Source organism: Aethina tumida, chromosome 1, assembly GCF_024364675.1.
Source record: "Aethina tumida isolate Nest 87 chromosome 1, icAetTumi1.1, whole genome shotgun sequence".
Taxonomy (NCBI): domain Eukaryota; kingdom Metazoa; phylum Arthropoda; class Insecta; order Coleoptera; family Nitidulidae; genus Aethina; species Aethina tumida.
Window position 1 is genome coordinate 69,529,812 of NC_065435.1, and position 25,212 is coordinate 69,555,023.

Consider the following 25,212-nt stretch of genomic DNA (forward strand, 5'->3'; position numbering starts at 1 on the left):
TCTAATTAGTGTCGTAAAAAAATATCGTTCCTAATTCAACAATTTCCTTTATTGATCACACAAATCATAATTTTCCAATTTAGGTAACAATTATTTTGTCCTATAACAAATAAAAGATCAATAATACATAAATACAGTTTGTGTTCATTAATAAGTTCAAACAAATAATCAGTACAATCACACTGTGAATAAATACAAAGTATTATTATGAAATAGAGGTACTCAGAATCAGAAATGGAAGATATAATACTTTTTAAGTATGTTGAGCACCACTGTGATGTTCCACTTGCCAAGTACCTAAATTCCATAGTGTAGTAACCAACTGTAGTGATCATGATGATTGTATTGTATTGCTTTGTACCTGATAAATCGACCTTGATAAAAGTTTGGATACCACTACACTGATTGTTAATAGTAATTTATTAAGTATAATACATAGTGTCAGTCAGTTTTACTATAAAGTTTTATAGAACACATTACATTTTATGCTAGTAAAAATAATTTTTATAACTCACTTACATCTACATTTAAATTGGTGTTTTTTCTATATGAACTCGTTTTACGAGTATTCATCGTACTTTGTACTTACTGCATTCTATTTACACAAAATTAATTGAAAACATGTAATTTTAAAATAAAGAAATTTAAAAAGTAACAAATAAAACTGGAAAACTAAAACTTTTCTCCATTATAGATAGTGAGGTATGATAAGTAAAAAATTCTTACATTTCCTTGATAGTAAAATAAAATTAAAACATTGCGAAATGAAGCAATTTAAAATCAACGTAATTCTTTTTTTTAAAACATACTTAAAAACAAACATCCTGGTAGTGGCACAAGTAGGAACCTGCACGACTAAGTAGAAGTTACGAGGCAACACACGAGTCTCAGGGATTGTCGGGCAAATCGAGAATCTCTGAAACGAACCCCGATATGTCGGTGTTCATCTCCCGAGCGGCAATTAAAAACGGATGCTCTAGCAATTGGTTATAGTTCCATCTGTCTCGGCAATTCTTCTTCAAACAGTTGTTGGTGAAGTCTATGAAGCTGTCGCTGAACTGACCATCAGCTGGCAATTTGGGCGGTTCGTCAGTCACCACCTGTTTGAGCTGTTCGAAAGGCGTGCCCCACTTCTGATACGGGAACTGGCCAGTGCTCAGCTCTATGAGAGATATTCCGAAGCTCCACACGTCCGATCGGATGTCGTATGTCGAGGGGTCGCCCTGAGGGTCTATTCTTTCGGGCTAAAAATGTTGATAATGTTAAAAATCGGGAACGTAGCTGTCGACGTTATGAAACTTACGGCCATGTACGGTTTACACCCTGCGTCAATGGTTTTGGCCACGGAATCGACTAGATACCCACTGATGCCGAAGTCGCACATTTTCACCTCGCCCTTCCGGTTGATTAGAATATTCGACGGCTTGACGTCCCGGTGGATGACCCTCAGTTGCGAATAGAGATAGTGCAGGGCATTCACGACGGCGAACGAAATCTTCCCCAGGACGTTTTCCGGAATCCTGCGTCCATTACTGTAAACCTTCGCGTAGAACTTGTCCAGACTGGTGTCCATGACTTCCATGCAAATCCATACGTCGCCCTCTCTGAAAAGGGCGCCGTAGAACTGTACCGTGTACGGACACGCGCTGCTGCGCATCGATATGTCCAAGTCCATGAGCAAGCGTTTTTGTTCCTGAAATGTTCAGCGTACGTTAAAGCCGGAGGAGACGAAGGAACGCAATGTGGCGATGATTACCTGGGTGTTGACGGTGGCGGTGATCCTCTTCACTGCCATTATGGTCCCACTGGGGATGTGTCGCATCTTTTCTACTATGCCGTACGCGCCTCTTCCCAGGTCCGAGATTCTCTCGAGGTCGTCGGCTTCAACGTCGAATGTTTGATCGCCTATCGTTATCGTCGTTCGTGTGTCTAAATTCGCTGGCGGTGTTATACTAGGAAAATTAAAACAACACACATTTAAACAATATATTACATTGTACAAATAAAGACGAAAAGTTTAAGAGGAGTCTTATTGGAACGAACTGAACTGAAACTGATAATGGGATTAGTTCCCCCATTGATGAATAAGCATCTAAAATCCTCAGATATTTTTACCAATATAATTCTAATGTCATGGATTTGTTTATGTGAAATTTGCCTAGTTAGTAATTTTTTACTATAAAAGTGGCAGTAACATAAAAACTATTTTACTGAGATTTATCTCAAATGAGTCATCTTGTTTTTATAAACTAAAATATAAATAGTTTGAATATAAATGTCTCATAAAAGTAATAAATTAAATAATTTACCACCAATAACAATTTTCCAATTAATTTTTCGAAAATCAAATATTGTTTAGCTTTTCTACTGGGTTTCTATATATTTATGGTCTCAGATTTTAAAACCTTATCTTAAAATAATTTTCAGCAAAATAATGGAAATAAAGATTCATAATGTACTGAAGAAACAATAAAATAGAAATTGAATTATTATATTATGTAACACTTCTTGAGTGACAGGAACTGTATTATAATTACAACATACTCTGCTAATCTTAAATACTAAAGAAAAATAATTTTTTAAATTGGTTCTTAGAGATTATATAGGTGGAAACATCCCTGTTCCATCCTAAGACAACCTGTTGTATGTATTGTTTAATAATATAATACAAATTATTATTACTCAAAGTGATATATAGTTCTTAGTTTATCCATTTAATCTCCAAATCTATTAATATGTAACTGATGTATTGGTGAAGCACTAATTTAAATAAATTATTTTATATTTTAAATACTCCAAAATAACCTATATTACACATCTCCAAATTTTATTAATTTATGCGCAACAAATAAGTTTGTAAAGAGTGACTAATATGTTAAAAATATGATATAATTGTAACATAAGATATCATTGTTTGCTTACAAATATTACAAAATACAGGTCCATTTATGATTTAAGTTAAGTGCATACCTGTTTAGCTACTGTCCTAAAATTTTTGCGAATTTTAAGGTTATTAATCTACCTCATGTGAGGTAACAACTACTACTGCTAGTAAATCCCTTTTATGCTATTTATAGTTACATACTTAATATTTATTGTTATTTATGTATCAAATTATTCTACTGTGATTTTATTGGACAAGAAACTTACTACTTGAATTAAACTTGTACTTCATGAAATTCATTATTACTATTTGATTATTTTTAGTATAAGAACCTCACATTCTCTTTTACAAAATACTATAGAGTAAAAGGTGTGGGATACAAATAAAATATTCTCGATAAACGTCAATTGAAACATGATTGTTTCCAATTAGAATTTATTGGCTGCTTAAATGAGTTTCTTCAATTGCAACAATAACTGAATGCATCTATAAAATAATGGTATGTATATTGTAACTTGACAATAGTACAGTCCAACACAGTCCAACAATATAAACACATGTATAATAAAAATTCACTCACATTGGTTGTGTATCTTCTGATACTTGGAGTTTGAGATTGGGCCTCCTTCGTCCTGCCATTTTTATTGTCAATTTTCCAAAGGCCTCCCACAAAATTGCTCCTCCGTAAAATAACACGTGCTTTACAAGGAGGTGCAAAAACTCATTTCGCCTTTTTTATACCGTTCTCCTTCCCACAGCACTTTAAATTTTTTCTTGATCGTGCGTCCGTTCGGCTTTTAGGTTAGTGCGATTTGATAACGGCGTTTATTGCTTGTAAAACAAACACAAGTTGCAATTCGTGTAAACGGACAATAAACAAATGGATATTTATATTGTTTAAATTCATTTTTACCTAATGAAAATAGAGGATCGGCACCATGTCAGAAAACACACTGTCGCCAACATAAACACAATGCTTGCCCCTCCACATAGACAAGCATAGCAAAGAGTCGCGGTTACATTGTACAACAAATTTGTATTTTTTTGTTTTTTTTTTTCATGCGTTCTAAATTTTATTTCTCATAAAAACGAAAATGTCATGAAATTTCTTCGTCAGATCTGGGTATGGATATTTTCGATATTGAAATATCAATCTGTTATGTTTTATGTTTAAATTTAGACAAACAATTGTTAATTGAATGTAAAAGCACAATAACATAAAACAATGATCAAATAAAACTAACTTCATGTTGAGACTCTCAGTTTTTCGAAAAAACCATTCATAACAGTCATAATTAATGAATGACGATTTTTTCCCCATTTTTTAAGATTAAAAGACAAAATAATACTTTCATTATGAATTTTTAGGTGGTTTTTTAAGAACAAAAACAAAACTAAAAGTAATTTATTGATTGAATTTTAAAAAGTGTCCACCGACAAATTTGCAAATTTTTGTCGAAAATTATTTTTTAAACCCCTTTATATAAGTGAATTTTTTATTTTTTTTAAAATCTTGCCATAGACCAAATCTCTTTTCCTGGTAGAGACATATATAGAAAATAATTTTTCAACTAAAAATACATAACTTACTCATAAAATTATTTATAAAATTATATTTTGATTTCTATTTTCTTTAGAAATTCGGTTAGTATTAGTTCAGTTAGTATTCACTAGCGCCATCTATTGGAACTTTCAGTATTCAAGTATTTTATGATTGAAAATTATTATTATTTGAGAGAGGAAATTTTATGATTTTTTTTGTTTTTGTTGGCTATAGAGTTTTTCTCTAATTCTTCAAGTGCACTCCAGCCAGATGACAAATTTGAAGAATTTGTTTACATATGATCATCGAAAGTATAAACGGAGCAGTTTTTAAGAAAGAACCAAGCAATTAACCTTTAGATGTCTAGGGTTAATGTATGTTTGTTGTACTAATGCGTATTTTTGTAAATTTAGTGTTTTAATCAAAGTAAAAAGACAAATTAACAGTCGATAATTTATCATGTATTATTTATATTGCGATTGTATAATGAAAATAATAAAAATAACAAATGAAAAATAATAATTAAAATAATAATGATTTATTTCTAGTTTTATTAAACTATTATTATTTAAATTAAGTTTAATTAAAAATGGTCATGTTAGTTAATAAACAAATATTATCAAAAAGTGAAGAACTAAAAAATTAAAAAATGCATAACGCAATAATGTATTAAAGAATAATGTTCAATTAGGGTTATTGAAAAATATAAGTAAAAAATCATAGACTTTTTGTTATTTTATATTTTAGAATTTTTTAAAATTAAAAGTAAGGTCTCATAAAAATAAAAAATAAAATTTATTTACTAAAAATATACATAACATCAAATTTAACATAATATATTTATTTTTGACCAAACTTCTACATATAATATACGTTGTATATTCTCCATAGTCATCGATGACCGCTTGACACCTCCTCCTTAATGATATTATTCAATTCTTCTAACGATATATTGGTCTATATCGCCCATACACCAACAACTAGCAGAACGGAATTTTTATGTATACAACAATAATCTAACAGACAAAAGTTATAAAATAGGTATAAATTATGTTAACCATTAAAAGTATGTAAAAACAATAGAATGTATTTTACAAACATTAACATTAACAACATGGTTAAAACTTATTTATTTTTTCACTTACTTTCACTTATTATTTCATGCTGACATATTTTACACTTTTACTTAATTTGATTCAAATTGTGTTTTAATTATTACTTTTTACAATTTTAATAGTGGTATAGAATGAAAAAAATTAATTAGTGGTTAAGTTAAGTCACAATCAATTTCTACATATTTAAATATATTTTATATGTATTAATAGTAAAGCACCACAATCCATAAGATATATGCATTATTTTTATTAAAAAAAAAAAATAAAAACTTCTTTTATTTTATTTTTTTTTAAATTAGCAATCCTCATGCAATAGTAGCATCTGGAAATCAGGCATATTTTGCATTACACATTTGGGTGGATAAACTTTCTGTAGCACAAAATATTTGAAACATATTTTTTTGACTAAAGGTAATTTCAGCATGACTGTGCTTTTCAATTTCATATACATATGATATGGAGGACCTACGGTAAGGTCTGTAAAATTATTTAAATCTTTAAATCTCTTTTTTAGTATATCTCAAAACATTTTTATGGTACTCCTGTAAAAATCAATAAAGTGTAGTTATGAATTAATAAAAAATTCCAACTATTTAAAAACAAGATTTTCAAAATCTTGAGTAGATAGAAGGGCAATGGAGAACATCTTTTGTATCCTTGTTTTTGTTAGAATTTTTTTTGTTTATTTATTTTATGAATAAGTAATAATGTAGAATTTTGTAGATGCGAGGTTTCATCATGGATGCAAAGTGTCTACCTTTAATTAACAAGCCACGAAATTTATTTTATCATATATGCAGGGTATAATACGTTACAATTAAATTTAAAATACATTATAAAAAAATATTATTTCACTACATCTTATCTATTTTTTCATGTTAATTTTTATGTTCCTCAATATTGGAGCTAAAGATTCGAATTGTTTATTACGAAAATTGAAAAAATGAAAAATTCATTCTAGTTGTTAAATTATTATACACTTCTTACACATACACTCTTTAATACAAAATTTACACGAATACCACAAAAGATAAAATGCGGTTTTCTCCAGTCGAAATTTTTGATCATCCGGCTCTTGTTCGTTATAAACATAGAAACAAGTTGAATATTGTTCCAAACTGTTTCTCTTTTGTGTAAAAACATTATTTTATTATTTTTAATTTGTCTGTTTTATTTTTTTCATATCTTGTTCATATTTACTGAAATAGATATCCATTTATGTATTGATCTGTAATCGAGTAAAAAAGAAAGCAATATATAATATTCCGAATATCGTGGAGATTACTTCAAAGCATTAATCTCATTGCGGACAACCCGCTTTTTAACTCCTTTTGAGGAATGTGAATATAATTTGATATATTAAAATAAATAAATCGATCCACAGTAGCCGTTATTTTGTGTACTAGTCCCTTACCGTACCTCAATAAACCCCAAACATAATATTCCCTCCTTCATGTTTAACCGTTGGTAAAACGCATTGTGAGTACGTGTTCTTCTGCAATATCACTTTGTTTCTCATCACTTTTAACTCTTTATTTAATATCAATAAAGTAAGATATAGCCTTTGGAATTTTTCCTTATCGATAGAGTTTAATAATTATATTTTGAAAATAATACAAATGGTTGCTTTCTTTATGCTGTTTATACATGTATTTATGTATTTCGGATAAACGACATTTATTAAAAATTACATTACAAGTTGAAGCATAGAAGGACCTTCTCTATCTGATGATATACGAGCCCTGTCTCAGTAAAGTTGGTCCAACTAACAAAAATCAAAAATAATTTTTTTGAAGATATGAAACATGTTATAGAAAAATTTATTAAAATCGGTACAATTTTCGATTACATTGGAGTTTTTCCTCTAAATTATGTTACAAATGAAATTTCGTTTTGCTAACGCATTGAAAATATTAGAAAAGGCTCAGTTTTAACAAAAACCCGTGCGTATGAAAGCGATCCAGAAGGGTCATGAAAATGTTAAAGTGATGCTCATTGCTTTCTTTGATATTCGTAGTTTGGTGCATTATGAGTTCGTTCCAGAAAGCCAGACGGTCAATAGAGATTATTACGTGGGCGTATTATAGCGTTTTCATGAAAATTTTCTACGAAAACAAAATATTTCTGGATTTTTCACGACGATAACGCGCCATCGCACTGGGCTATGATTGTGAACGATTATAAGACCAAAAACAAAAAATACCATCGATCAACCACCATATTCTCCAGATTTGGCTCCAACCGACTTTTTCCTGTTCATCAAACTAAAATTGCCACTACGTGGAACACGTTTAGAGTCCATAGAAACAATAAAACAAAATTCGTGGAAGGAATTGAAGGTTATCCTGGAAAGTGCCTATAAAAATGTATTAATGACCGGAAGAAGCGCTGGCATATGTGTGTAACCTCGAATGGGTTATACTTTGAAGGCGTTAAAATAAATTTTAATGTACAATTTGTGTTTCATTTAACAATTCCCGGTACTTTTTTGATATAACGTATTAAATTATATTTTAAATTAATAAAGAAAGAAAAATCTCTAATAAAGTTTGTGAACAGAAAATTAAATTAAAAATTACCCCTGCATAACCCTGCACCTGGATACGTCTCGACGTACTGTCAACTAATGTTTAGCGATCTTCCAGAGTAAAATTGTTCCAAATTTTTTGAAGACGAGCACGCAACTCTTGGATAGTTCTTGCGGGATGTTTCCACTACGTCTCAAAAAATTTAGAAATATAAGTTTAATTATTTAAAACTTTTTCGTAAATGGCATTTTATTTCCAATCAATAATTCTGACGCAATTTTACGTAACAGAATTTTCTTTTAATCTACATATTTCCATATAAATTAATTAAATTAACTCACGCAATCTCGGTACCCCAAATCTCTTCTCCGATTGACATTTTTTTACCAGACATGTTAACCACCAGGAGAACTATGGATATACCTTTAAAGAACATATTTATATAATTTATCTATATAATTCTTTTTTTATTTATGAGGAATTTTATAATGCACTACTCATTACTTAAGCTTAAGTATTAATAAATATTCTGCATGATGAAATAATTATATTCGACATTTATATTTTTGTTATTGCAAAAGAATATTAAAATAAGTCACTATACCATATATATGACATGTCATTCTTTGTACAAAGAATCTACTTGAAAGTTAATTCAAACAAAAAAATTAAAATTTTCTCTTCCATCAAGACTTTTTAATTAATCATTTATTCAAAATAATTTTTGAATAAATATATTTACAACTAAATATGAAATATTATTTTTCAATTTAATTAATTACTCATAATTAAGTAATTGGTATCCTTTTTTACCGTATTTCTTCAATTTTTAATCTTTGAAAAACATTGATTATTAAGAAACATAATATTTCAATACGTTTAATAATTTTTTTGTGATTTTTAAGTGATAATTATTTAGTCTAATCAATTTTCATTGGAAAAAATTGTAACCAATATTAGTCATGACGATTATCCTTTCATAATTCAGAATGTTTAATAATGTTTAAATTGAAACAATCAAACAGCAATAATATCATACTTAGTTTATTTTTTAATGGTATAAAAAATATTAAAAAAAACTATATATTTAAAAGTAGGTCACAACCAATAAAATATATGCATAATTTCAACCAAATTCACTATTTTATATATTATAGTCGCTGTGATGACTTTTTCTAAACAAATTTAATTCTAATTTTTTATATTTTTGTTTTAAATATTTTACACCACCAGGTGAATTTCGATGGAAGAGTCGCATTCACATCACCTAAATCTACACTTTTCTGAATTAATTTTTTTCCTATTCAAATCTAATATTTTATGTAAGGCATTCTGTTATTATGTCGTTAAATTATAAAGGATATTAAAGAAAATTAACCAATCACATAATGATATTTTAATCGATCTACTAAAATAGATAATAAAAAATTTCAGTGGTATTAAAATCACATTTTGAGTTACACATTATTAAATTTGTATTTGATAATTAAGAAATTTTATATGAAATTTATCATGAAACATATTATAAAAACACATAAGCGGGTCGGGTAAAAATACCTGTCTCGAGAACTGTTGATTATTAACGGACCTGGTATTTTTATCTTTTTGAATGTATTTACTTTAAAAGCGGGGATGGATAATTTTACTCTATTGGTTTACATACGGAACTGAAAGAATTATCTTTTATTTTTTGTAATTCATTAACTTAGTTTGGACTATTTTGCTACCCGCCTATAGTGTGTTAAAATAGGACGCGATGCTTAGGATTCAAAATTGCTCTGATCTGTGATGCGCCTTTTGGGTATTGGAAAGAGGGTCAATCATCTCGAAGAACACAGTCCAGCAGGCACTGTTTGAAGAACAAGAAGGGAAATTATAAAGACCTGGAATAGCAAATTTTGGCAAGCCAAAATGTCAATTTTATTTTCATATATAATTTATATATACTTGTATATTCGGAAAATGGTTAAGTTTGTACCACGGAGATTGACCATAATTATAAAAGAAAAAGTGTTAATGTTAAATTAAATAACACATAAATAACAATTAAAATTATTTTTAAAATTAATATTGGTATATTTATGTCCAACTCAGTTCAAAAATTAATATTATTTTAAAAGATCACATTAAGTAAAAGAGTTATGTCCAAAATATTTAATATTTTAAATATATGTCATATTATATTATATGTTATTAATGTCCCCTAATGTAAGTGAAACGATTTCAATAAACAACTGACTTCCTTTAAAATTTATAAATCACATATTAACGAAAATCAAAATTAAAAAAATATTTATTAATATTTCTTTCCAGCTACTGCCCTCTGGTAGCGATAAAATATAATTTAAATTTATTAACAAAAAAAAGAAACGCGGTTACTACTGACAAAAAATAAAGCTGAGGATTACTAAATTAGGTTCTAAATTTCAAAATGTTTTTAATTTACAACTTTCTTGACTATATTTTACAAAAAAAGTTGGAAAAATTTATACATATATCTTTATGTTTAAATGTTATTAAAAAACAAATAAATCCAGAGGGCGCTAAGTAATATTTTTTTGAAAAGGGGGCCAGGCCAAGTAATTTTGGGTAGCTCTGCTTTATAAGAATTTTTAAGGTTTACTGAGTAGAAGAAATAATTATTTGATAAAAAAGTATTCGCCACCAGGGTATGAAATAATTCAATATGCATTATTTTCCAAACATATATCGTTTAATGAATATATTTTGTATATCTGTTATTCCGTATTGTTAGAGTTGTTGCGTATAGTTACTAATGAGTCTTTAGATATGGTATCGTAAAATATTTTAAGAGCATCATTTATTTTAATAAAAGAAAAAAATTGAAATTTCTAATATTTTTTACTTTATTTGGACTACCTGAAATTAATTCATCATTTCGGAATCATTTCGTGGTTGAATATAAGTTCGGACAGCTCACACCAGAGGCCAAATTACGAGAGACAGTGTTGCCACTTAATTGAGGAAAATATTTTTAATATACATATAACACTTATAATATATAAGTTTCTGTTTAAAACTTTACGTTTGTTTTTCAGTACTTCACATAGTGGGTATATGGTCTGAGGTTCCAATTTTTCCCACCGCATTTTAATGTTCGTGATATTGACAATTTGACATCTGTCAGCCAAGAGTAAATAAACAAAAATGTAAATACCTCCATCAAAATCCATTGTGATTGTTCCAAAAAATACGACGATACAAGAAATTATGTTAATCAGCATTAAACAATTCTATGTTAATAAGATAACGTTGTCGTGTTCATAATGACGATGTACAGTAAGTTTATGAACTCCGAGACGAACAACAACACGATGTGGCTATTTACCGATCTTATTCCACCCATGAACATCCCCATTATCATAACGGGGATTGTTATGTGCTGCGTAGGTCTTTTTTTAATTAAGAAGCTCAGCGTCGACTCAAAAATTCCAGTCAGGGATTCCTCAAAAACTCACAACTGGAGCACCATTAAATTAGCTTCAAAAGTAAGTAATTTGTCCAATAAGTAATTAAGCACCACCAACACCTGATCTGTTGTTGTTTAGCCATGGTATTGTTCAATATGTGATATGTTTCTTATTACTGGAATTGGTGTGTTCTGTGATTGTTGTGGGGTATGTGCTTGTTCTGAAGATGTTAAGAAGGCTAATCAAAAATTTCCTTGCAAAATGGTCACTAGCACAAATGATACACAGTTGCACCACTGGGTAAAAGGTACATGCAACTTATAATTTATATTTTGTAAATCATTTACTGAATATTATTTAAGGTAATTTGCCGCTGGGTAGCCATTGCTATATATGTGAGGAAGAGTGTTGTGTTGAGCCAGGACTGAATGACTATCAGTGTTGCTGGTGTCAGAGAACAGTCCATACTGAGTGTCTTGACAAAATGGGACAAGTCTGTGACTTTGGTGCTTTTAAAAATATGATTGTGCCCCCTTATTGTGTCCAAGTGGCCAGAAGAAAGGGTGCTCTTCATAAGCACTTATTATTGAGAGCTGTGAGGGATCCTGGTTGGGAAAATTGGACTCCATTAATTGTTATAGGTAATTAAAATGATGAATTATATCAACAATTTAATTACATGAATCTTAGGAAATAAGAAGTCCGGAAACAGTGATGGTGCAACAGTGTTGTCTGAGTTCAGAAAATACTTGAATCCAGTTCAGGTAATTGATTTAAGTGAGAGAAAACCTCCAGCTGCTTTACAATGGTGTGTTCTTCTGGCACCAAGACCAGTAAAGTTTCTTGTGGCTGGTGGAGATGGAACAATTGCTTGGGTTTTGACTTCTTCACATAAAATGGATTTGGATGTAAGCAAAAATCTTCTTTTTTACATGTCACATTCTATATCCAATGAAAAATGTTTTTAGCCTGAACCAGAAATTGCTATCATGCCCTTAGGTACAGGGAATGATCTGTCTAGAGTCTTGGGATGGGGTAAAGCAAATTCTTCAGATTTTGATATTGTGAAATTGCTAAAAGATATACAGTCATCCAAGAAAATGGAGTTGGACAGGTAATTCATTCAAATCTTGTTTTCTTGGTCAACACTTTACTATTTTAGGTGGAAAATTGAATTGACATCTACACGTCATTTGGGATTAAGGATTCCAACAAAAACATTATATATGTACAACTACATATCCGTGGGTGTCGATGCTCAAGTCGCATTAAACTTTCATAAAACTCGGCAGAGCATTTTCTACATTTACGGGAGTCGAATATTTAACAAAGTAATCAGTATTCAAGTATTAAGTAACTGTTTTAATTAAACCTTGTCTTACAGTTGTTGTATCTGTGTTTTGGAACCCATCAAGTGGTGAATTCGGATTGTAAGAATTTAGAAAAACGTCTGGACCTGTTTTTGGATGGAAAACAAATTGATTTGCCAGAGTTAGAATCAATTGTTATTTTGAACATATCATCCTGGGGTGCCGGCGTTAACTTATGGCGTAAGTCTGTTTACAACAACTACAACACAGAATTAATTGTTTTTTAGGAATGGGTTCACAAAATGGTAAATCTAATCAGTCGCATTGTGATGGCATTCTAGAGGTCGTGGGTATATATTCGTCCTTTCACATAGCTCAACTGCAAGTAGGTTTGTCCACGCCACTTAGATTAGGACAAGCCAAACATGTTGAGGTAAATATATAAATATATGTCATATTGTTTATATAACAGTTGTCTTTTTTAGATACGTATTAAAAGTAAAGTACCTATACAAATAGACGGTGAACCATTTGAACAACACCCTAGTACACTCCAAGTCACATATACAAATCGTTGTTCAGTCTTAGTGAACCAAAAACGAAATGCTTAATTAACGTCGTCATTTTAAAGGCATTTAATCGTATTTATTCCAGTTAAGCTTAAAATATGTGTAAAATTCTATTGGGTATTTATAAAGTAATTCGAACAATCCCGGTTTTACTTTTTGTTACATATTTCAATTTTAAGAAGTTTATTGCCTGTTAGTGTTAGAAGGTTGTTATTTGTAATTTTACTTTAACACCTAATTGAAACATTCCCATGCAATTTATTTTATATTTCATTATTTCTAAGTTAAATGTAGAAATTGGTAATATAACATAATTTCGATCTGTTTTGCCTTTTTAGGCTGTACTAGGAAAGTGCCATATTAATTGAATTAATAAGTGTCAAAATTAAGTTAATGAATACTTACATAAAATATATTGGAATTGTTTAATAGTACATAATTGTTTTTAAACCTACATTATGGTATTATTTTTTATACATGTAAATGGAACATAAAATGTGGAATTCTAGTCATGTGAGTACTTATTAGGTGTTTAAAATTTCGATTACATGTAATATTTTAGTACAAATATTTATTTATATCCATATATTCTATTTAAATGTTTTAATAAACGTTGTAAAAATAATGTATATGTATTATTAAAAAAAAACTAACATTTTTCTGTTAAATTATTTATTTAACTTTTATTTACCAAAATAAAGTACAAATAAAAGCAATAATGTACTGCTTTAAATATAAACTATACATAACTAAGATAACAAGCTACTTCAAATATATGTAAATCAAAAAAAAAAAAAAAAATTAACAAAATTTCTAAAAAGTAAGCATACCTTATTACGAAAACGGCCTAAGTACAATTCTGTAAAAATAGTTCAAACATAAATGTGTATAAAGTGTTAAAATAGGAAGACTTGTTTGTTTATTAAGTTTAGTTGCATTAAAAAATGAGTGCAAAAGTATAAAACTAGATTATAACAAATGTACATTAACAGCTCTTTAAAACAGTTCTTTGCACTCATGTTTATCATTTGAACACTTACGGTGCTAAAATTAACAAGTTAAAAGCACTTTGGATGAATTAGCAACTTAAAAATGGATTTCAGATTATTTGTAGAGATGGTAAATGGCTTGTCCAGGGTGGAAAGTTCTAACGCCTCTATCGAATGCCTTGTATTGATATTGGCTCTTTCCGGACACCCTTTCAATGTTAATAACACCAGTAACTTCGTTGCACAGGCCAGTTTTTAAAGGAGCTACTTCAATATGTACATCAGATACATACTGTAACGTGTTGGAAATTATCTCGTCGATTTTGTTACATACATGAGTATTGATGACAATTGCCACGTTTTCAGTATCTACCAGAGTATTACAATAATTAATAAATGAAATGATGTAAGGTATGTCAACACCCAAATCCAATAAATGGCTCAGGTCGTCAATAACGAGGTATATTAGCTTTTCTTTGCTGTTCAGGGAGAGTGCGGCGATCTTGCTTTGTATATCTCTAAAAAGGCACTTGACTATTTCTTCTTTGTCATCTAGAAATTCACCTTCTATAAGTCTAAACGCAATATCGTCCAACGGTTCGAGAATATCTGCTTTATCTTCGGTGATGTTCCTCTTCAAATCGTATCCCAATTTTCTACCCACAGTTTGGTAATGATCCAAAGTGTTGTGCAAGCTGACTAATAACAGCTTATTGTGCTCATGAAAAACTTGTTTGATTAAGTGCGTTAGAATGAAATTGGAATCGATGTTGCCCGTTTCTCTAACGGATATTATCCGATCGGTAGCTTGTATTTTTAGGGACGCTAGAAGAGGATTGTTGCGCGGATCCGAGATGGAAAACATTTTCTCGAACCTGAAACAATATAATTTATAACTGTATTGTATTTTGTCATGGCCATTTATTTCGAAAACATTCCGATTTATATTTGCACATTCGGTTAATTTGCCTTGCGTTTCCCAATGTTTTAATACCGTCCCCCTTTCAACACGATTTTAATGCTCAGTTAATCACAGGTTGTTGTTTTAAACGTTAGTTGAGGGCGACATATAAACTGTAAGTTTGTAAAATGTAGTATTGGAACTGTTATTATGTACAAGTATTTATAATATAAAGTTGAAAATGATCGTGTGTGTAATTTTGAAATAAATGATTTAACATTTTTACAATAATGCTTGATAACGCGTCAATGACACAAAAACACTACGTCTGGACAGTGACCTTAAAGGAATATGTATTAAACATTACGTTCGAGTCAGTTCAAAGATATTTTTTGTTGTTATTGCAACTGCACAAAAGTTATCAGTCATTTTAACAGCAGATGAATTTAATCAATTCGTGATACAGTTGGTACATGATGGTATCATGTGGACAATTTCAATTAGATAGTGTTTGAAGGATTGGTATCCAAGTACCAGTGTGGTACCGTGATCCCACTATCGTTTAATGAAATAGTTAAACAAACTTGTTTTGATTAGGTAATTTCGCCAAAAATTATAACATACTATTTTTAAAGTTGATTTTTAATCGTTTACTGAATTATATAATATCAACAATTTTTTTCTCTAATCATCAAGGAATGTTGTAAAATTATTATAAATATATTTTAAGTACAACATACTGACTAAGCACATTTTAATACACTCTAAATTCATTTTAATTATGTTTCGTAACTTAACTAAATTTTTTGATGCGTTATTAATTACATTACTTTTATTTGCATTTAAATAATAATTTAGAAACATACACCGCTATTTTTATTTCTAAAACTACATCAGCCACAAACATGTTTTAATAAGAAATTTATTAAACTGTAATATATATTTTTTCAACAAAGTTATGTTTATAGTAAACTGAAATTTCAAAAAAATATTCAGCAAAACATTACGGAATAAAATAAAAGTACCAATTAGGTTACATTCAATTTTTTTCTCTAATTATCGTTTAATGATTGTTATTAAACTATAGTAAAACTATTTTAAGTACTATACACTGACTAAGCACAATTTAATGAATTCCAAACGACTTAAATTGATTCTAATTTTGTTTTGCAAATTATAATTTTTATTTATTTTAACAGATAAATATTGACTAATATTACTTTTGCTACAACATAATGTTGTAGTAACAATTATTGAGATTATTATTAATTCATAACATAACCTTTTATAGTACTACGTTTTCTAGTAGGTGTTTCGACGTTCTAAACTAAATTTGTATTGTTTTATCAATTATAAACTTGACATTGTTGTATCACGTATTATTTATGATTTTTTAACCAGTAATTATGTCAGTTTGTTAAAGTTTACAACATATTTATTGGAGCAATACTGATTAAATTATTGACTTGTCATTTTATTATTTTTATTAATTTGCAACAATAAAAACAATATGTTAAAAATGTAAATAAAAAAGTAAACAATAAATTTCTAAAGTCTTATCATTAACCCTTATAAAAACAAAAACAGGACCCCCAATTTTCGTTACAACTTGAGAAAATGGACGCCAAACATGCGCGGAATTTATTAATAACCAATAACGACCTTGACATGTTTCAACACATTAAAAATTAACGTCAATCAGATTTTCAATCGGCGAAACGTCGCCGATATTTCGAAAAAATGTTATGCGGCCGATGAGACCCAAATGAAATTACAACAACCGGGGTGGACACCATAAAATTTTCGGATCAATAAATTGTCTGCGGGTCAAGGTAATTACCAAGAGCTCTCTTAAAATATTGAAACGTATCGAACGGTCGGTGTCGCGGGGCCGTGCAGCCTTGAATTTACGTACATTGTTGAATTAAAACAAGGAACTTTATCGTTAATTAACTGCCCAAATAGCATTTTGTTCGTCGGGAACGCCGTCGAACTGGCACAATGTATCACGCTTAAAATTACGTCGCCCAACACTCACCGTGGATTTTACCGTATCAATCCTCAACAACAGATTAATTTGAGGTAAATTCGATTTTCTGTTCACATTTCACATCAAAACACGAGTTTTTTCGATACCTAACCTATCTTTTTGACGGTGGGCGTTCGGACGAACTTGGCCGAGGTGGCGCGATCGCGCGGTCTATTTAAATACTTAAAAATTACCATGTATTTGTGGTATTATATAAAAATATTGGGAATAGATAAGATTCCGTGTATTAACATTATCAAAATTGTTCAGTAATTGTTATGTCGTGAGAGCAGCCGGCTGACGGTCCAAGGTTAGCGTTGCATCTGCCGATTATTTTTATATTTCTGGCAATATGACTCGTCCGCGAACAGGTGTATTGGTTTTGTTTTAACAACTGTGTCATTCTAGTTTTTCAGATTCTATGATAAAAATTTTCGTACGATGGCAAAGGAACAGAAATTGCCGAGATGGTACTTCGGGGGATTGGCCTCGTGCGGTGCCGGCTTCTGCACGCATCCCCTCGATCTGATCAAAGTGCATCTGCAGACCCACCAGGAAAAAGTCTCCATAATACACGTAACTAGGGATGTTATTAGGAAAAGCGGTAAGTTTCAATGGTGTGAATGAGTGAGCGGGAATTAATGAATACTTGTATCTCTTACGTCAGTTTACCGCAACTATTCTATAAATAATGTAAATGCGCCAAAATAAATAGTGATTCTGGTTTATTCGTTTTGTGTGCTTGTGTTCAATTTTTTCTATTATATAATTGCAGTATTTGCAAATAACTTTGAATGACCTTTTGTGCTTGTGTGATATTAAATTATACTTGCAAAAGAGCCACAGATAATACTTTAATTTCTATATTATTTGGAATTTAATATGCGTGCAAAATTATATTAGTTTTTTACAAAACAATTTCAATATATAATAGTAACATTTTTCCAAATAATTTTATGAATATTATCGCATTATCTATTTTTTTAAACTTATTTAATCTTATGTTTCAGTACTTTTTTAAATCTTTGAATACTCAAGATAAGTTAATTCAAATATAAAGCAAATTTTTATCTATTAATCTTGAATAAAACAATGAACATTAAAACAAGTTAATATATATTATAAATTTTGCACCAGTAGCGGGTCGTGAGGTTTTAGTCTGGAGAGGCACATTATTATAGTACAAAATAAAACAGAAACAATTTTTTATTTTTATTTATGCCTAATTAACAACACATAATTCGAATAATCAGTGCTTTTATTATGTGAATTTATTCCTCAAGATAAATTTTACAAATCACAAAAATTCTTCTAATGCATTTTCCAACTCTTCGAAAATAAAAGACATGGCCAAATAATTTATTCAATACTGTACATATTGTTAGCCAATCAAATTTATCAAGTTATAGTTAGGAATTGGACAAACATTTTGTGATAGTAATTTAAATTGGAAATATACACTTATTTAATAGAAAAACAACACGTCAACAGCATGTCTGCAGTATGTATTAAAAACCTTCCATCAGACACACATATGATTAAGTAGTTTTTAAAATTGAAAAATCGGCAATGTTCAGGGTCTCCGTTTGTGTTGGTATTTAGAGTTATCCCATTGGATAGAGGCACGCCTCAGCTCCTCTACAATTGACACAGTAGTCCGATCTTAAAGTTGGAACCTAATAGAAATAATCAAAATTTACTTATGAAACGAAATGGTGCGAGGAGGCACATTTAAAAGTCCCTCTAGAGAACGAAATATTCATTGAAATAAAACTGTTACTGCTGTTTTACAACAGAAACCTTTGATTGAATATTAAGTTATATTCTATTTTAAAGAATAAAAATATAAAAATTTATTTTTAATATTAATGTTATGTCAATAAAATCATTTTCATAGATGAGGCACTGCCCCACGTGCCTCATTTAAGTGACGGCCACTGTTATACACCTACGTATTTACGTATTATATTTATTTACATATAATATTAGTAGTACCTGTGTATTATTTATAACTTGGCAATTATTCAAAAAATTTTACGAATTTCGGAAGTTCATTGCTTTATACCATAATTTAAATGTCTCATGCTTGTTTATTTTTTTATAGTCGCATGAAATAAAACTTTAATGATAATAAACTTTTATAATTGTGTTATTTTTTAAAGGTTTTTAACAACATACCCATTTAAAACATAATAAATTAGAACTACATTAATTTAACAACTACATGCAAATTATGCATATTTTTGTTATAATTCATAAATTTAATAACATGACAAAAAATCAATAACAAAATCACAAATCATGTGATACGTACGTGTTTCGAATATGGTGCATTGAAGCCTTATTTAAATATTAATAGAGTATAATCCAGTGTTTACACGCTGATTTGGGGAAATCTATCTATTTTATGGCTTTGTTAGAATAGTAAAGGACTAATTTGATTTTACCACATAATAAATATATCAGTTGAATAATTATTATCTAAGAAATAATAATAATAAAATATATATTAATACAGATCACATGTATTTAATGTAAATGATTACTGCGTTTGTTGTTTAATTTTCAACATTTCACTAATTTTATTTTTTGATTTTAAGGATTCCTTGCCCTATATAATGGCATTTCAGCAGGCCTTCTCAGACAAATGACTTATTCGACGACCCGTTTCGGAATGTATGAAGTGTTGAAGCAAAACGTCAAAAGCGATACATTTGTGAACAAGGTAGCAATTGCTAGCGTGTCTGGTATGGTGGGTGGCGTTGTAGGAACCCCAGCGGACATGGTTAACGTTCGTATGCAGAACGACATCAAACTTCCTCCTGAGAAACGACGAAAGTGAGTCCCGCCCATTACACTTGCATTGGATACTTGAAACATTCAATATTATCTTGATTTGCGATCTTAAGTGATCTCCGTTAGTAACGCGATATTAATTTTAATTAATTCCGCTAATAATTTGATGAAATTACATCATAATTAACGACGCTATAATAATCCAAAATCAAATTTATAGTTATAAACATGCATTGGACGGCCTTATAAAGGTATACCAGGAGGAGGGTTTCAAGAGGATGTTCTCAGGTGCCACAACTGCATCATCCAGAGCAGTACTCATGACGGTTGGACAGCTCTCTTTCTACGATCAAATTAAAATGATGTTGCTCAAGACACCCTTCTTCGTCGACAACGTCACCACTCACTTTACGTCCAGCTTAATTGCTGTAAGTACCATTTTTGTTAGTTCAATTATTTTATATTGTACGATTTGATACATGACTATGAGTGTGTTTACAGGGTGGTATCGCAACAACTCTAACTCAACCTTTAGACGTGATAAAAACTAGAACGATGAATGCCCGCCCCGGCGAATACAAAAGTATAATGGCTGTGGTGGTGCATGTCGCCAAAGCTGGTCCGATGGGTTTCTTCAAAGGCTACGTGCCAGCTTTTGTCCGATTAGCACCCCAAACCATTTTAACATTCATGTTTTTGGAACAACTTCGATTAAATTACGGCTATTTCCCTGTCAAGAAAAATTGACGTTCCATTTTAAAAACATCATTCAAATCTTAGTATAAGTAATTAAATTGAATTGGTAGGGACGTTTTTATTTACAGGGTACATGTATTTATTTTAGTTAATGATTTACAAATGAAGCACAAATCTGTTTACATTGCACACTTCGATAATAGTGACATCAGCTCAAAGTTCGGTTCCTATACAAAAACAATGGTGTGAAAGGTGGAGGATGTAAATACATAGGTTATTCGTGCACTTGACATGTATACTGTTCTAAATTGATCATTTTTAAAAACCTAAGATCCACCACCAGTGCCAATATACACACATCTACTCGAATTAATTTCGCATTTCTACAACTCTAAATATAAGACAAACTAATAATCCATGGTTGTACAAGTGTACACTTGTAGTTTTATCATTTATCAAAACGTTTATTTGCTATTATTTTGTTGAATCACATATTTTTGATATTTTTTATATTGTTTCAAATTGTGGTTGTATATGTTTTATTTATTGTTAATTCGGTCATAGAATATGTTTATTTTTTTTGGCGTCCTTATAGAAAGAATTGTATTGTGAGTCATAGATGTTGAATGACAGCATTTAGAATATGGTGATTGTTAAATGTTTAAAAGGTTTTATTATAGCAATAACTCATTAAATTATTTTCATGTGGTTACATTGTTTTTTTTATACTTCCTATTTCCTGTCAAAGTATCCATTCCTTATTCCAGCAGAAATTTTGTAATATATATTGTAAGTCCTTTTGTATCTTTTGTTGATTATGTTTCACAATTTATATCTAAAAGAATGTCTGAATTCATTCAAAAGATATACGACTATCATAATGATTTATTCTAGATAATTCATCTGTATGCTATCAGTGCATTGAATTTTACGCAAATTAAAAATATTTGTTTTTTCATATATAAAAAACATAATTATTTATATATTAAATAAAAAAAGTAAGTATTGATGTAATATATGAAATAATTTAACTATTAAAAAACCTATTGAGCAGTAGAGGCAGCATCAAAAAATTAATGAAGTATGAGTGCACTTTAAAGAAAACCAATGGGGACAAAGAATTACATGTAATGTAATGTAATTGTTTTGCAAATTAAATAAATTCATTTATTTTATAAATATTCGTATTTTATTTACAATGGAATAATAAATACTTGAAAAAACAGCTCATTAGGTTTTAAGGATTTTTGTAGCATTATAAGCCAATTTTAAATATTTTTCAGGCTTCATTTGCTGTCATTATGACTCAACCTCTAGACGTTGTGAAAACAAGAATGATGAGTGCTTATCCCAAAAATATTGGTCCACTGGGAACTGTGCGACAAATAAAAAGTGAGGGCTTTACGGCATTTTATAAAGGACTAATAGTATCTTCTGTAAGGATATATCCCGCGACAATAATTATGTTTGTCATTTACGAACAACTCACGCAACATTTCGGATATCCAAGACCGATGATGAAAGCATATAACGTTGTAGGAAGAACAACCCGGATAAAGCAAAAATGAATGTAATATTTTTGTTGCAAATAATAACTGTAAATAAATTTTAATTGATGTCTGATGTTTTAATTTTTTGAAAATAATGTTACTACTTATAGGATTAAATTAAATAACTGTGATTTTGTTTATAGGGTATTCTTTGTGTGTTGATTTCTCAGCCGGCGGACACTGCTAAAACGCTTCAAATGGAAGCCAGGCCTGGAGAACTGAAGAACTTGATGGACGTTGCTAGTCACACCAAACATGTCGGCTTCTATAGGGGTACCCTAATAGCGGCCATACGATTTGTACCACTCAATATTCTCACATTCATTTTTTTCGAACAATTGGTCATTTATTTTGGCAAACCGGTAAAAGTTACCGAATATTCCTGAAGAAATCAAATTTATTTTGTATTACGGCGCTGTGATGTCTACATTAATAAACTTACACTCTATTAATTAAATGTCTTTTATTTTTCAACTTTAAACAAAACCATTAAACACATAATAATTTTTATAAAAGTGCTGTAAAGTTTTACGTTATTACATGGTTCAAGTTGGGCATAATTACCACACGGGGAAAAATTCTGCAAGATAAAATCTTGACGTACAACAGCAAAAAATGGCATTTCAGAACGTGCCACCGAAAATTTGCATAAAGTTTCATGCTTTCCTTATAAACGTGCTAAATGCCTATGTAAAATTGCCCATTTCGTTTAAATAATCACTAAATTATTAATATTTAAAACTCGATCGATTAACTGAAAATAATTTTTCTTTAGAAAATAGTTAAGTTAATGAGAATTAAAACTGGTAACTTTTCAAAAATTAGTTTATACAGATAAATTTTGAATATTTTAGGTCGATGTATCAACATAGTTTTTAATTATATCCTTATTTAATTATACTTGTTGTGTATAGTGGAAGGTCCAAATAAGATTGTTATCGCCCACACAAATTAAAGTGAAAAAACCCTCCATTTATAAACACAGGTATTGTTCCCTACTTTATTATTCATACTTTGGTCGTACAAATGTCGTCATAAATAGCGTGATAAAGTCAATGGAATTAAACATATAAAAGTTTGAGAGACGAACGTAAGAAACTTGTGACGTAATTGAATTAATTAGTTTTATTGACAGAATAAACGTAAAAATATAAGAGGCCAATAAGATATAATGTTCTAAATATAAGAAAATTATGGTTCCACGCTTTTAATAATGAAAATAGCTCGTATGACTCGATCGTTTTTAATTTTTAATATTAATCTGTTTAATCAAAACTTACTATATTTATAATATATATTTAGGTTTATAAAAATTGTTACAATATTTACAGAATTTAATTCGTTCATAACTTAATGAAATTTCTTTTATGAACTGAAAACAAATTGAAATGTAACCAATTCCATTAATCTCTTACTTTAAATACTATGTACTATCGCGTTCATAAGTGGTCTGCCACTTCAATGACGTCAGGCCGTAAACGGTCACATTCTGTATCTGCCGTCTCGGCAGTGCCGACTCCCCACCACATCGAGTCGGCAGTGCACGGTAATACTGAATGTGACCGTTTACGGCCTGACGTCATTGAAGTGGCAGACCACTTATGAACGCGATAGTACATTTACTTAAGAAAATAAATTCATTATTTTGACAATTGGTAGAACATTAAATAAAAAAGTTTGTAGTTTATTAGAATATTTGGTTAAACTATCTATAAAAATATTTTTTGAATTTTTTAAATTCATTTAAAATGAGAACTCTCTTTCAATTTTTATGTAAATTCGATCTCGTAAAAAAATTTTCACATTTCTTAACTTAAATGTTGAATGATTTAACATATTATAGTAGACCTTTGTGAGATAATATAGAAAACTTGTTGAAGATGTTTAAAAAATAGAATTTCTGACATATCTTTTGAGTTGGCTTTATTTAAAAACGAGTTATATATAACAAGTTATGTCGTGTTTCCCTCTGGATCACACTGGATATGTTACTATATTTTATTTTGATAATTTAAAACATTTATTGATTTTGAATAGAAAACTTAATCTAATCTAATATCTAAATAAAGATTAACGTTAGAGTAACAAGTGTAATATAATGTATTTATCAAATTTTTATTATAAACTGCGCTACTAAGTTAAGAATATGACTGAAAATTGAATAAATATTGATAGAAGTAATCTAATTCTTAAAATGTGTCACTTATTAACAATATTTTTATTTTGGGCTCTGGTAAATGTTAGAACTTGACAACATTTTACAATTATAAAAACCTAATTAAATACAAACGAATTGTTTATTTTATATTTTGTTGTTTATATCTCAATAATCGAGTAGTAAGTGATTGCTGCGTAAAAATGCTCTTCATTGTGAATGCTAGTACAGCTGTAGCAATTCTTTAAAATGGTGATATTTCAAGGCTTGCACTTAGGTTTAGAAATACGGAAAATGTTGCTGGACAACAAAGAGCAGGTCAGTTTAGGATAATCATAGCACCAGATTGCCGATATCTCACTTTAATTCAGTCTAGGGAGCCATTAATCACTGTGCGACTACTGTCTCAATGACTTCATGATTCTCTATGAACCATAGATCCTAGAAAGTATCTTGATGACTTTTAGTAACATGCATTCTCCAAAATCGGCGTGAAAGATTAGCATGATGTAGAAAAGAGATTAATTGAAGAAACGAATGGCGCTCAGTAATATTAACGAGGTCTCTATTTGCTTATCAAGCGTCAGACGGAGGAGATGGTATTATGGTTTGGGTTAGAATCTATTTTAGAGGAATATTTGTCCGGGCTGTATAATAGAGGTGATCTTCAAGGAGGATATGCCTGATCAAGCAACTATTCATGCTTTTTGCTTTAG

The 25,212-nt window shown here is 29.8% G+C and overlaps 4 protein-coding genes across 8 annotated transcripts; 2 read left to right on the forward strand and 2 right to left on the reverse strand.

Annotated features, from left to right (window-relative positions):
• Positions 1-27: 27 nt before the first annotated feature.
• Positions 28-3,906, reverse strand: LOC109608832 (dual specificity mitogen-activated protein kinase kinase 6). The gene is made up of 5 exons (XM_020025382.2): positions 3,798-3,906; positions 3,465-3,715; positions 1,757-1,952; positions 1,304-1,693; positions 28-1,244 (listed from the first exon to the last, which is right to left on the reverse strand). Exons 2-5 carry the CDS (start codon positions 3,521-3,523, stop codon positions 888-890), a joined length of 1,002 nt encoding a protein of 333 aa, XP_019880941.1. The 5' UTR covers positions 3,524-3,715; positions 3,798-3,906; the 3' UTR covers positions 28-887.
• A 7,217-nt stretch (positions 3,907-11,123) lies between these two features.
• LOC109608846 (diacylglycerol kinase epsilon) lies at positions 11,124-14,005 on the forward strand. Its single transcript, XM_020025399.2, has 9 exons — positions 11,124-11,579; positions 11,640-11,808; positions 11,864-12,142; positions 12,192-12,409; positions 12,470-12,615; positions 12,664-12,832; positions 12,886-13,051; positions 13,099-13,244; positions 13,297-14,005. Exons 1-9 carry the CDS (start codon positions 11,358-11,360, stop codon positions 13,420-13,422), a joined length of 1,641 nt encoding a protein of 546 aa, XP_019880958.1. The 5' UTR covers positions 11,124-11,357; the 3' UTR covers positions 13,423-14,005.
• Positions 14,006-14,046: 41 nt separating this feature from the next.
• Positions 14,047-17,460, reverse strand: LOC109608880 (elongator complex protein 6-like). The gene is made up of 2 exons (XM_020025436.2): positions 17,309-17,460; positions 14,047-15,244 (listed from the first exon to the last, which is right to left on the reverse strand). Exon 2 carries the CDS (start codon positions 15,232-15,234, stop codon positions 14,485-14,487), a length of 750 nt encoding a protein of 249 aa, XP_019880995.1. The 5' UTR covers positions 15,235-15,244; positions 17,309-17,460; the 3' UTR covers positions 14,047-14,484.
• Positions 16,944-22,798, forward strand: LOC109608879 (mitochondrial dicarboxylate carrier). 5 transcript variants are annotated; one of them, XM_049962372.1, is made up of 5 exons: positions 16,944-17,102; positions 17,708-17,903; positions 19,900-20,137; positions 20,316-20,523; positions 22,485-22,798. In XM_049962372.1, the coding sequence occupies exons 2-5, from the start codon at positions 17,741-17,743 to the stop codon at positions 22,725-22,727; spliced, it is 852 nt and encodes a 283-aa protein (XP_049818329.1). In that variant the 5' UTR covers positions 16,944-17,102; positions 17,708-17,740; the 3' UTR covers positions 22,728-22,798. The 5 variants fall into 5 exon arrangements, with proteins under 5 accessions (XP_049818329.1, XP_019880991.1, XP_019880994.1 ...); XM_020025432.2 differs by lacking the exon at positions 22,485-22,798 and adding an exon at positions 22,075-22,411; XM_020025435.2 differs by lacking the exon at positions 22,485-22,798 and adding an exon at positions 20,597-21,499.
• Positions 22,799-25,212: the final 2,414 nt, after the last annotated feature.

Coding starts and splice junctions, on each gene's coding strand:
- LOC109608879 (XM_020025432.2), top strand. CDS start 17,741: ATGGCAAAGGAACAGAAATTGCCGAGATGGTACTTCGGGGGATTGGCC. Junction 20,138..20,315: donor CCTCCTGAGAAACGACGAAA/GTGAGTCCCGCC, acceptor TCAAATTTATAG/TTATAAACATGCATTGGACG. Junction 20,524..22,074: donor TTACGTCCAGCTTAATTGCT/GTAAGTACCATT, acceptor AATATTTTTCAG/GCTTCATTTGCTGTCATTAT.
- LOC109608846 (XM_020025399.2), top strand. CDS start 11,358: ATGACGATGTACAGTAAGTTTATGAACTCCGAGACGAACAACAACACG. Junction 12,410..12,469: donor CACATAAAATGGATTTGGAT/GTAAGCAAAAAT, acceptor AAATGTTTTTAG/CCTGAACCAGAAATTGCTAT. Junction 12,833..12,885: donor GGAGTCGAATATTTAACAAA/GTAATCAGTATT, acceptor CTTGTCTTACAG/TTGTTGTATCTGTGTTTTGG.
- LOC109608880 (XM_020025436.2), bottom strand. CDS start 15,234: ATGTTTTCCATCTCGGATCCGCGCAACAATCCTCTTCTAGCGTCCCTA.
- LOC109608832 (XM_020025382.2), bottom strand. CDS start 3,523: ATGGCAGGACGAAGGAGGCCCAATCTCAAACTCCAAGTATCAGAAGAT. Junction 1,953..3,464: donor TCAGAAGATACACAACCAAT/GTGAGTGAATTT, acceptor TAATTTTCCTAG/TATAACACCGCCAGCGAATT. Junction 1,694..1,756: donor CCGCCACCGTCAACACCCAG/GTAATCATCGCC, acceptor TGAACATTTCAG/GAACAAAAACGCTTGCTCAT.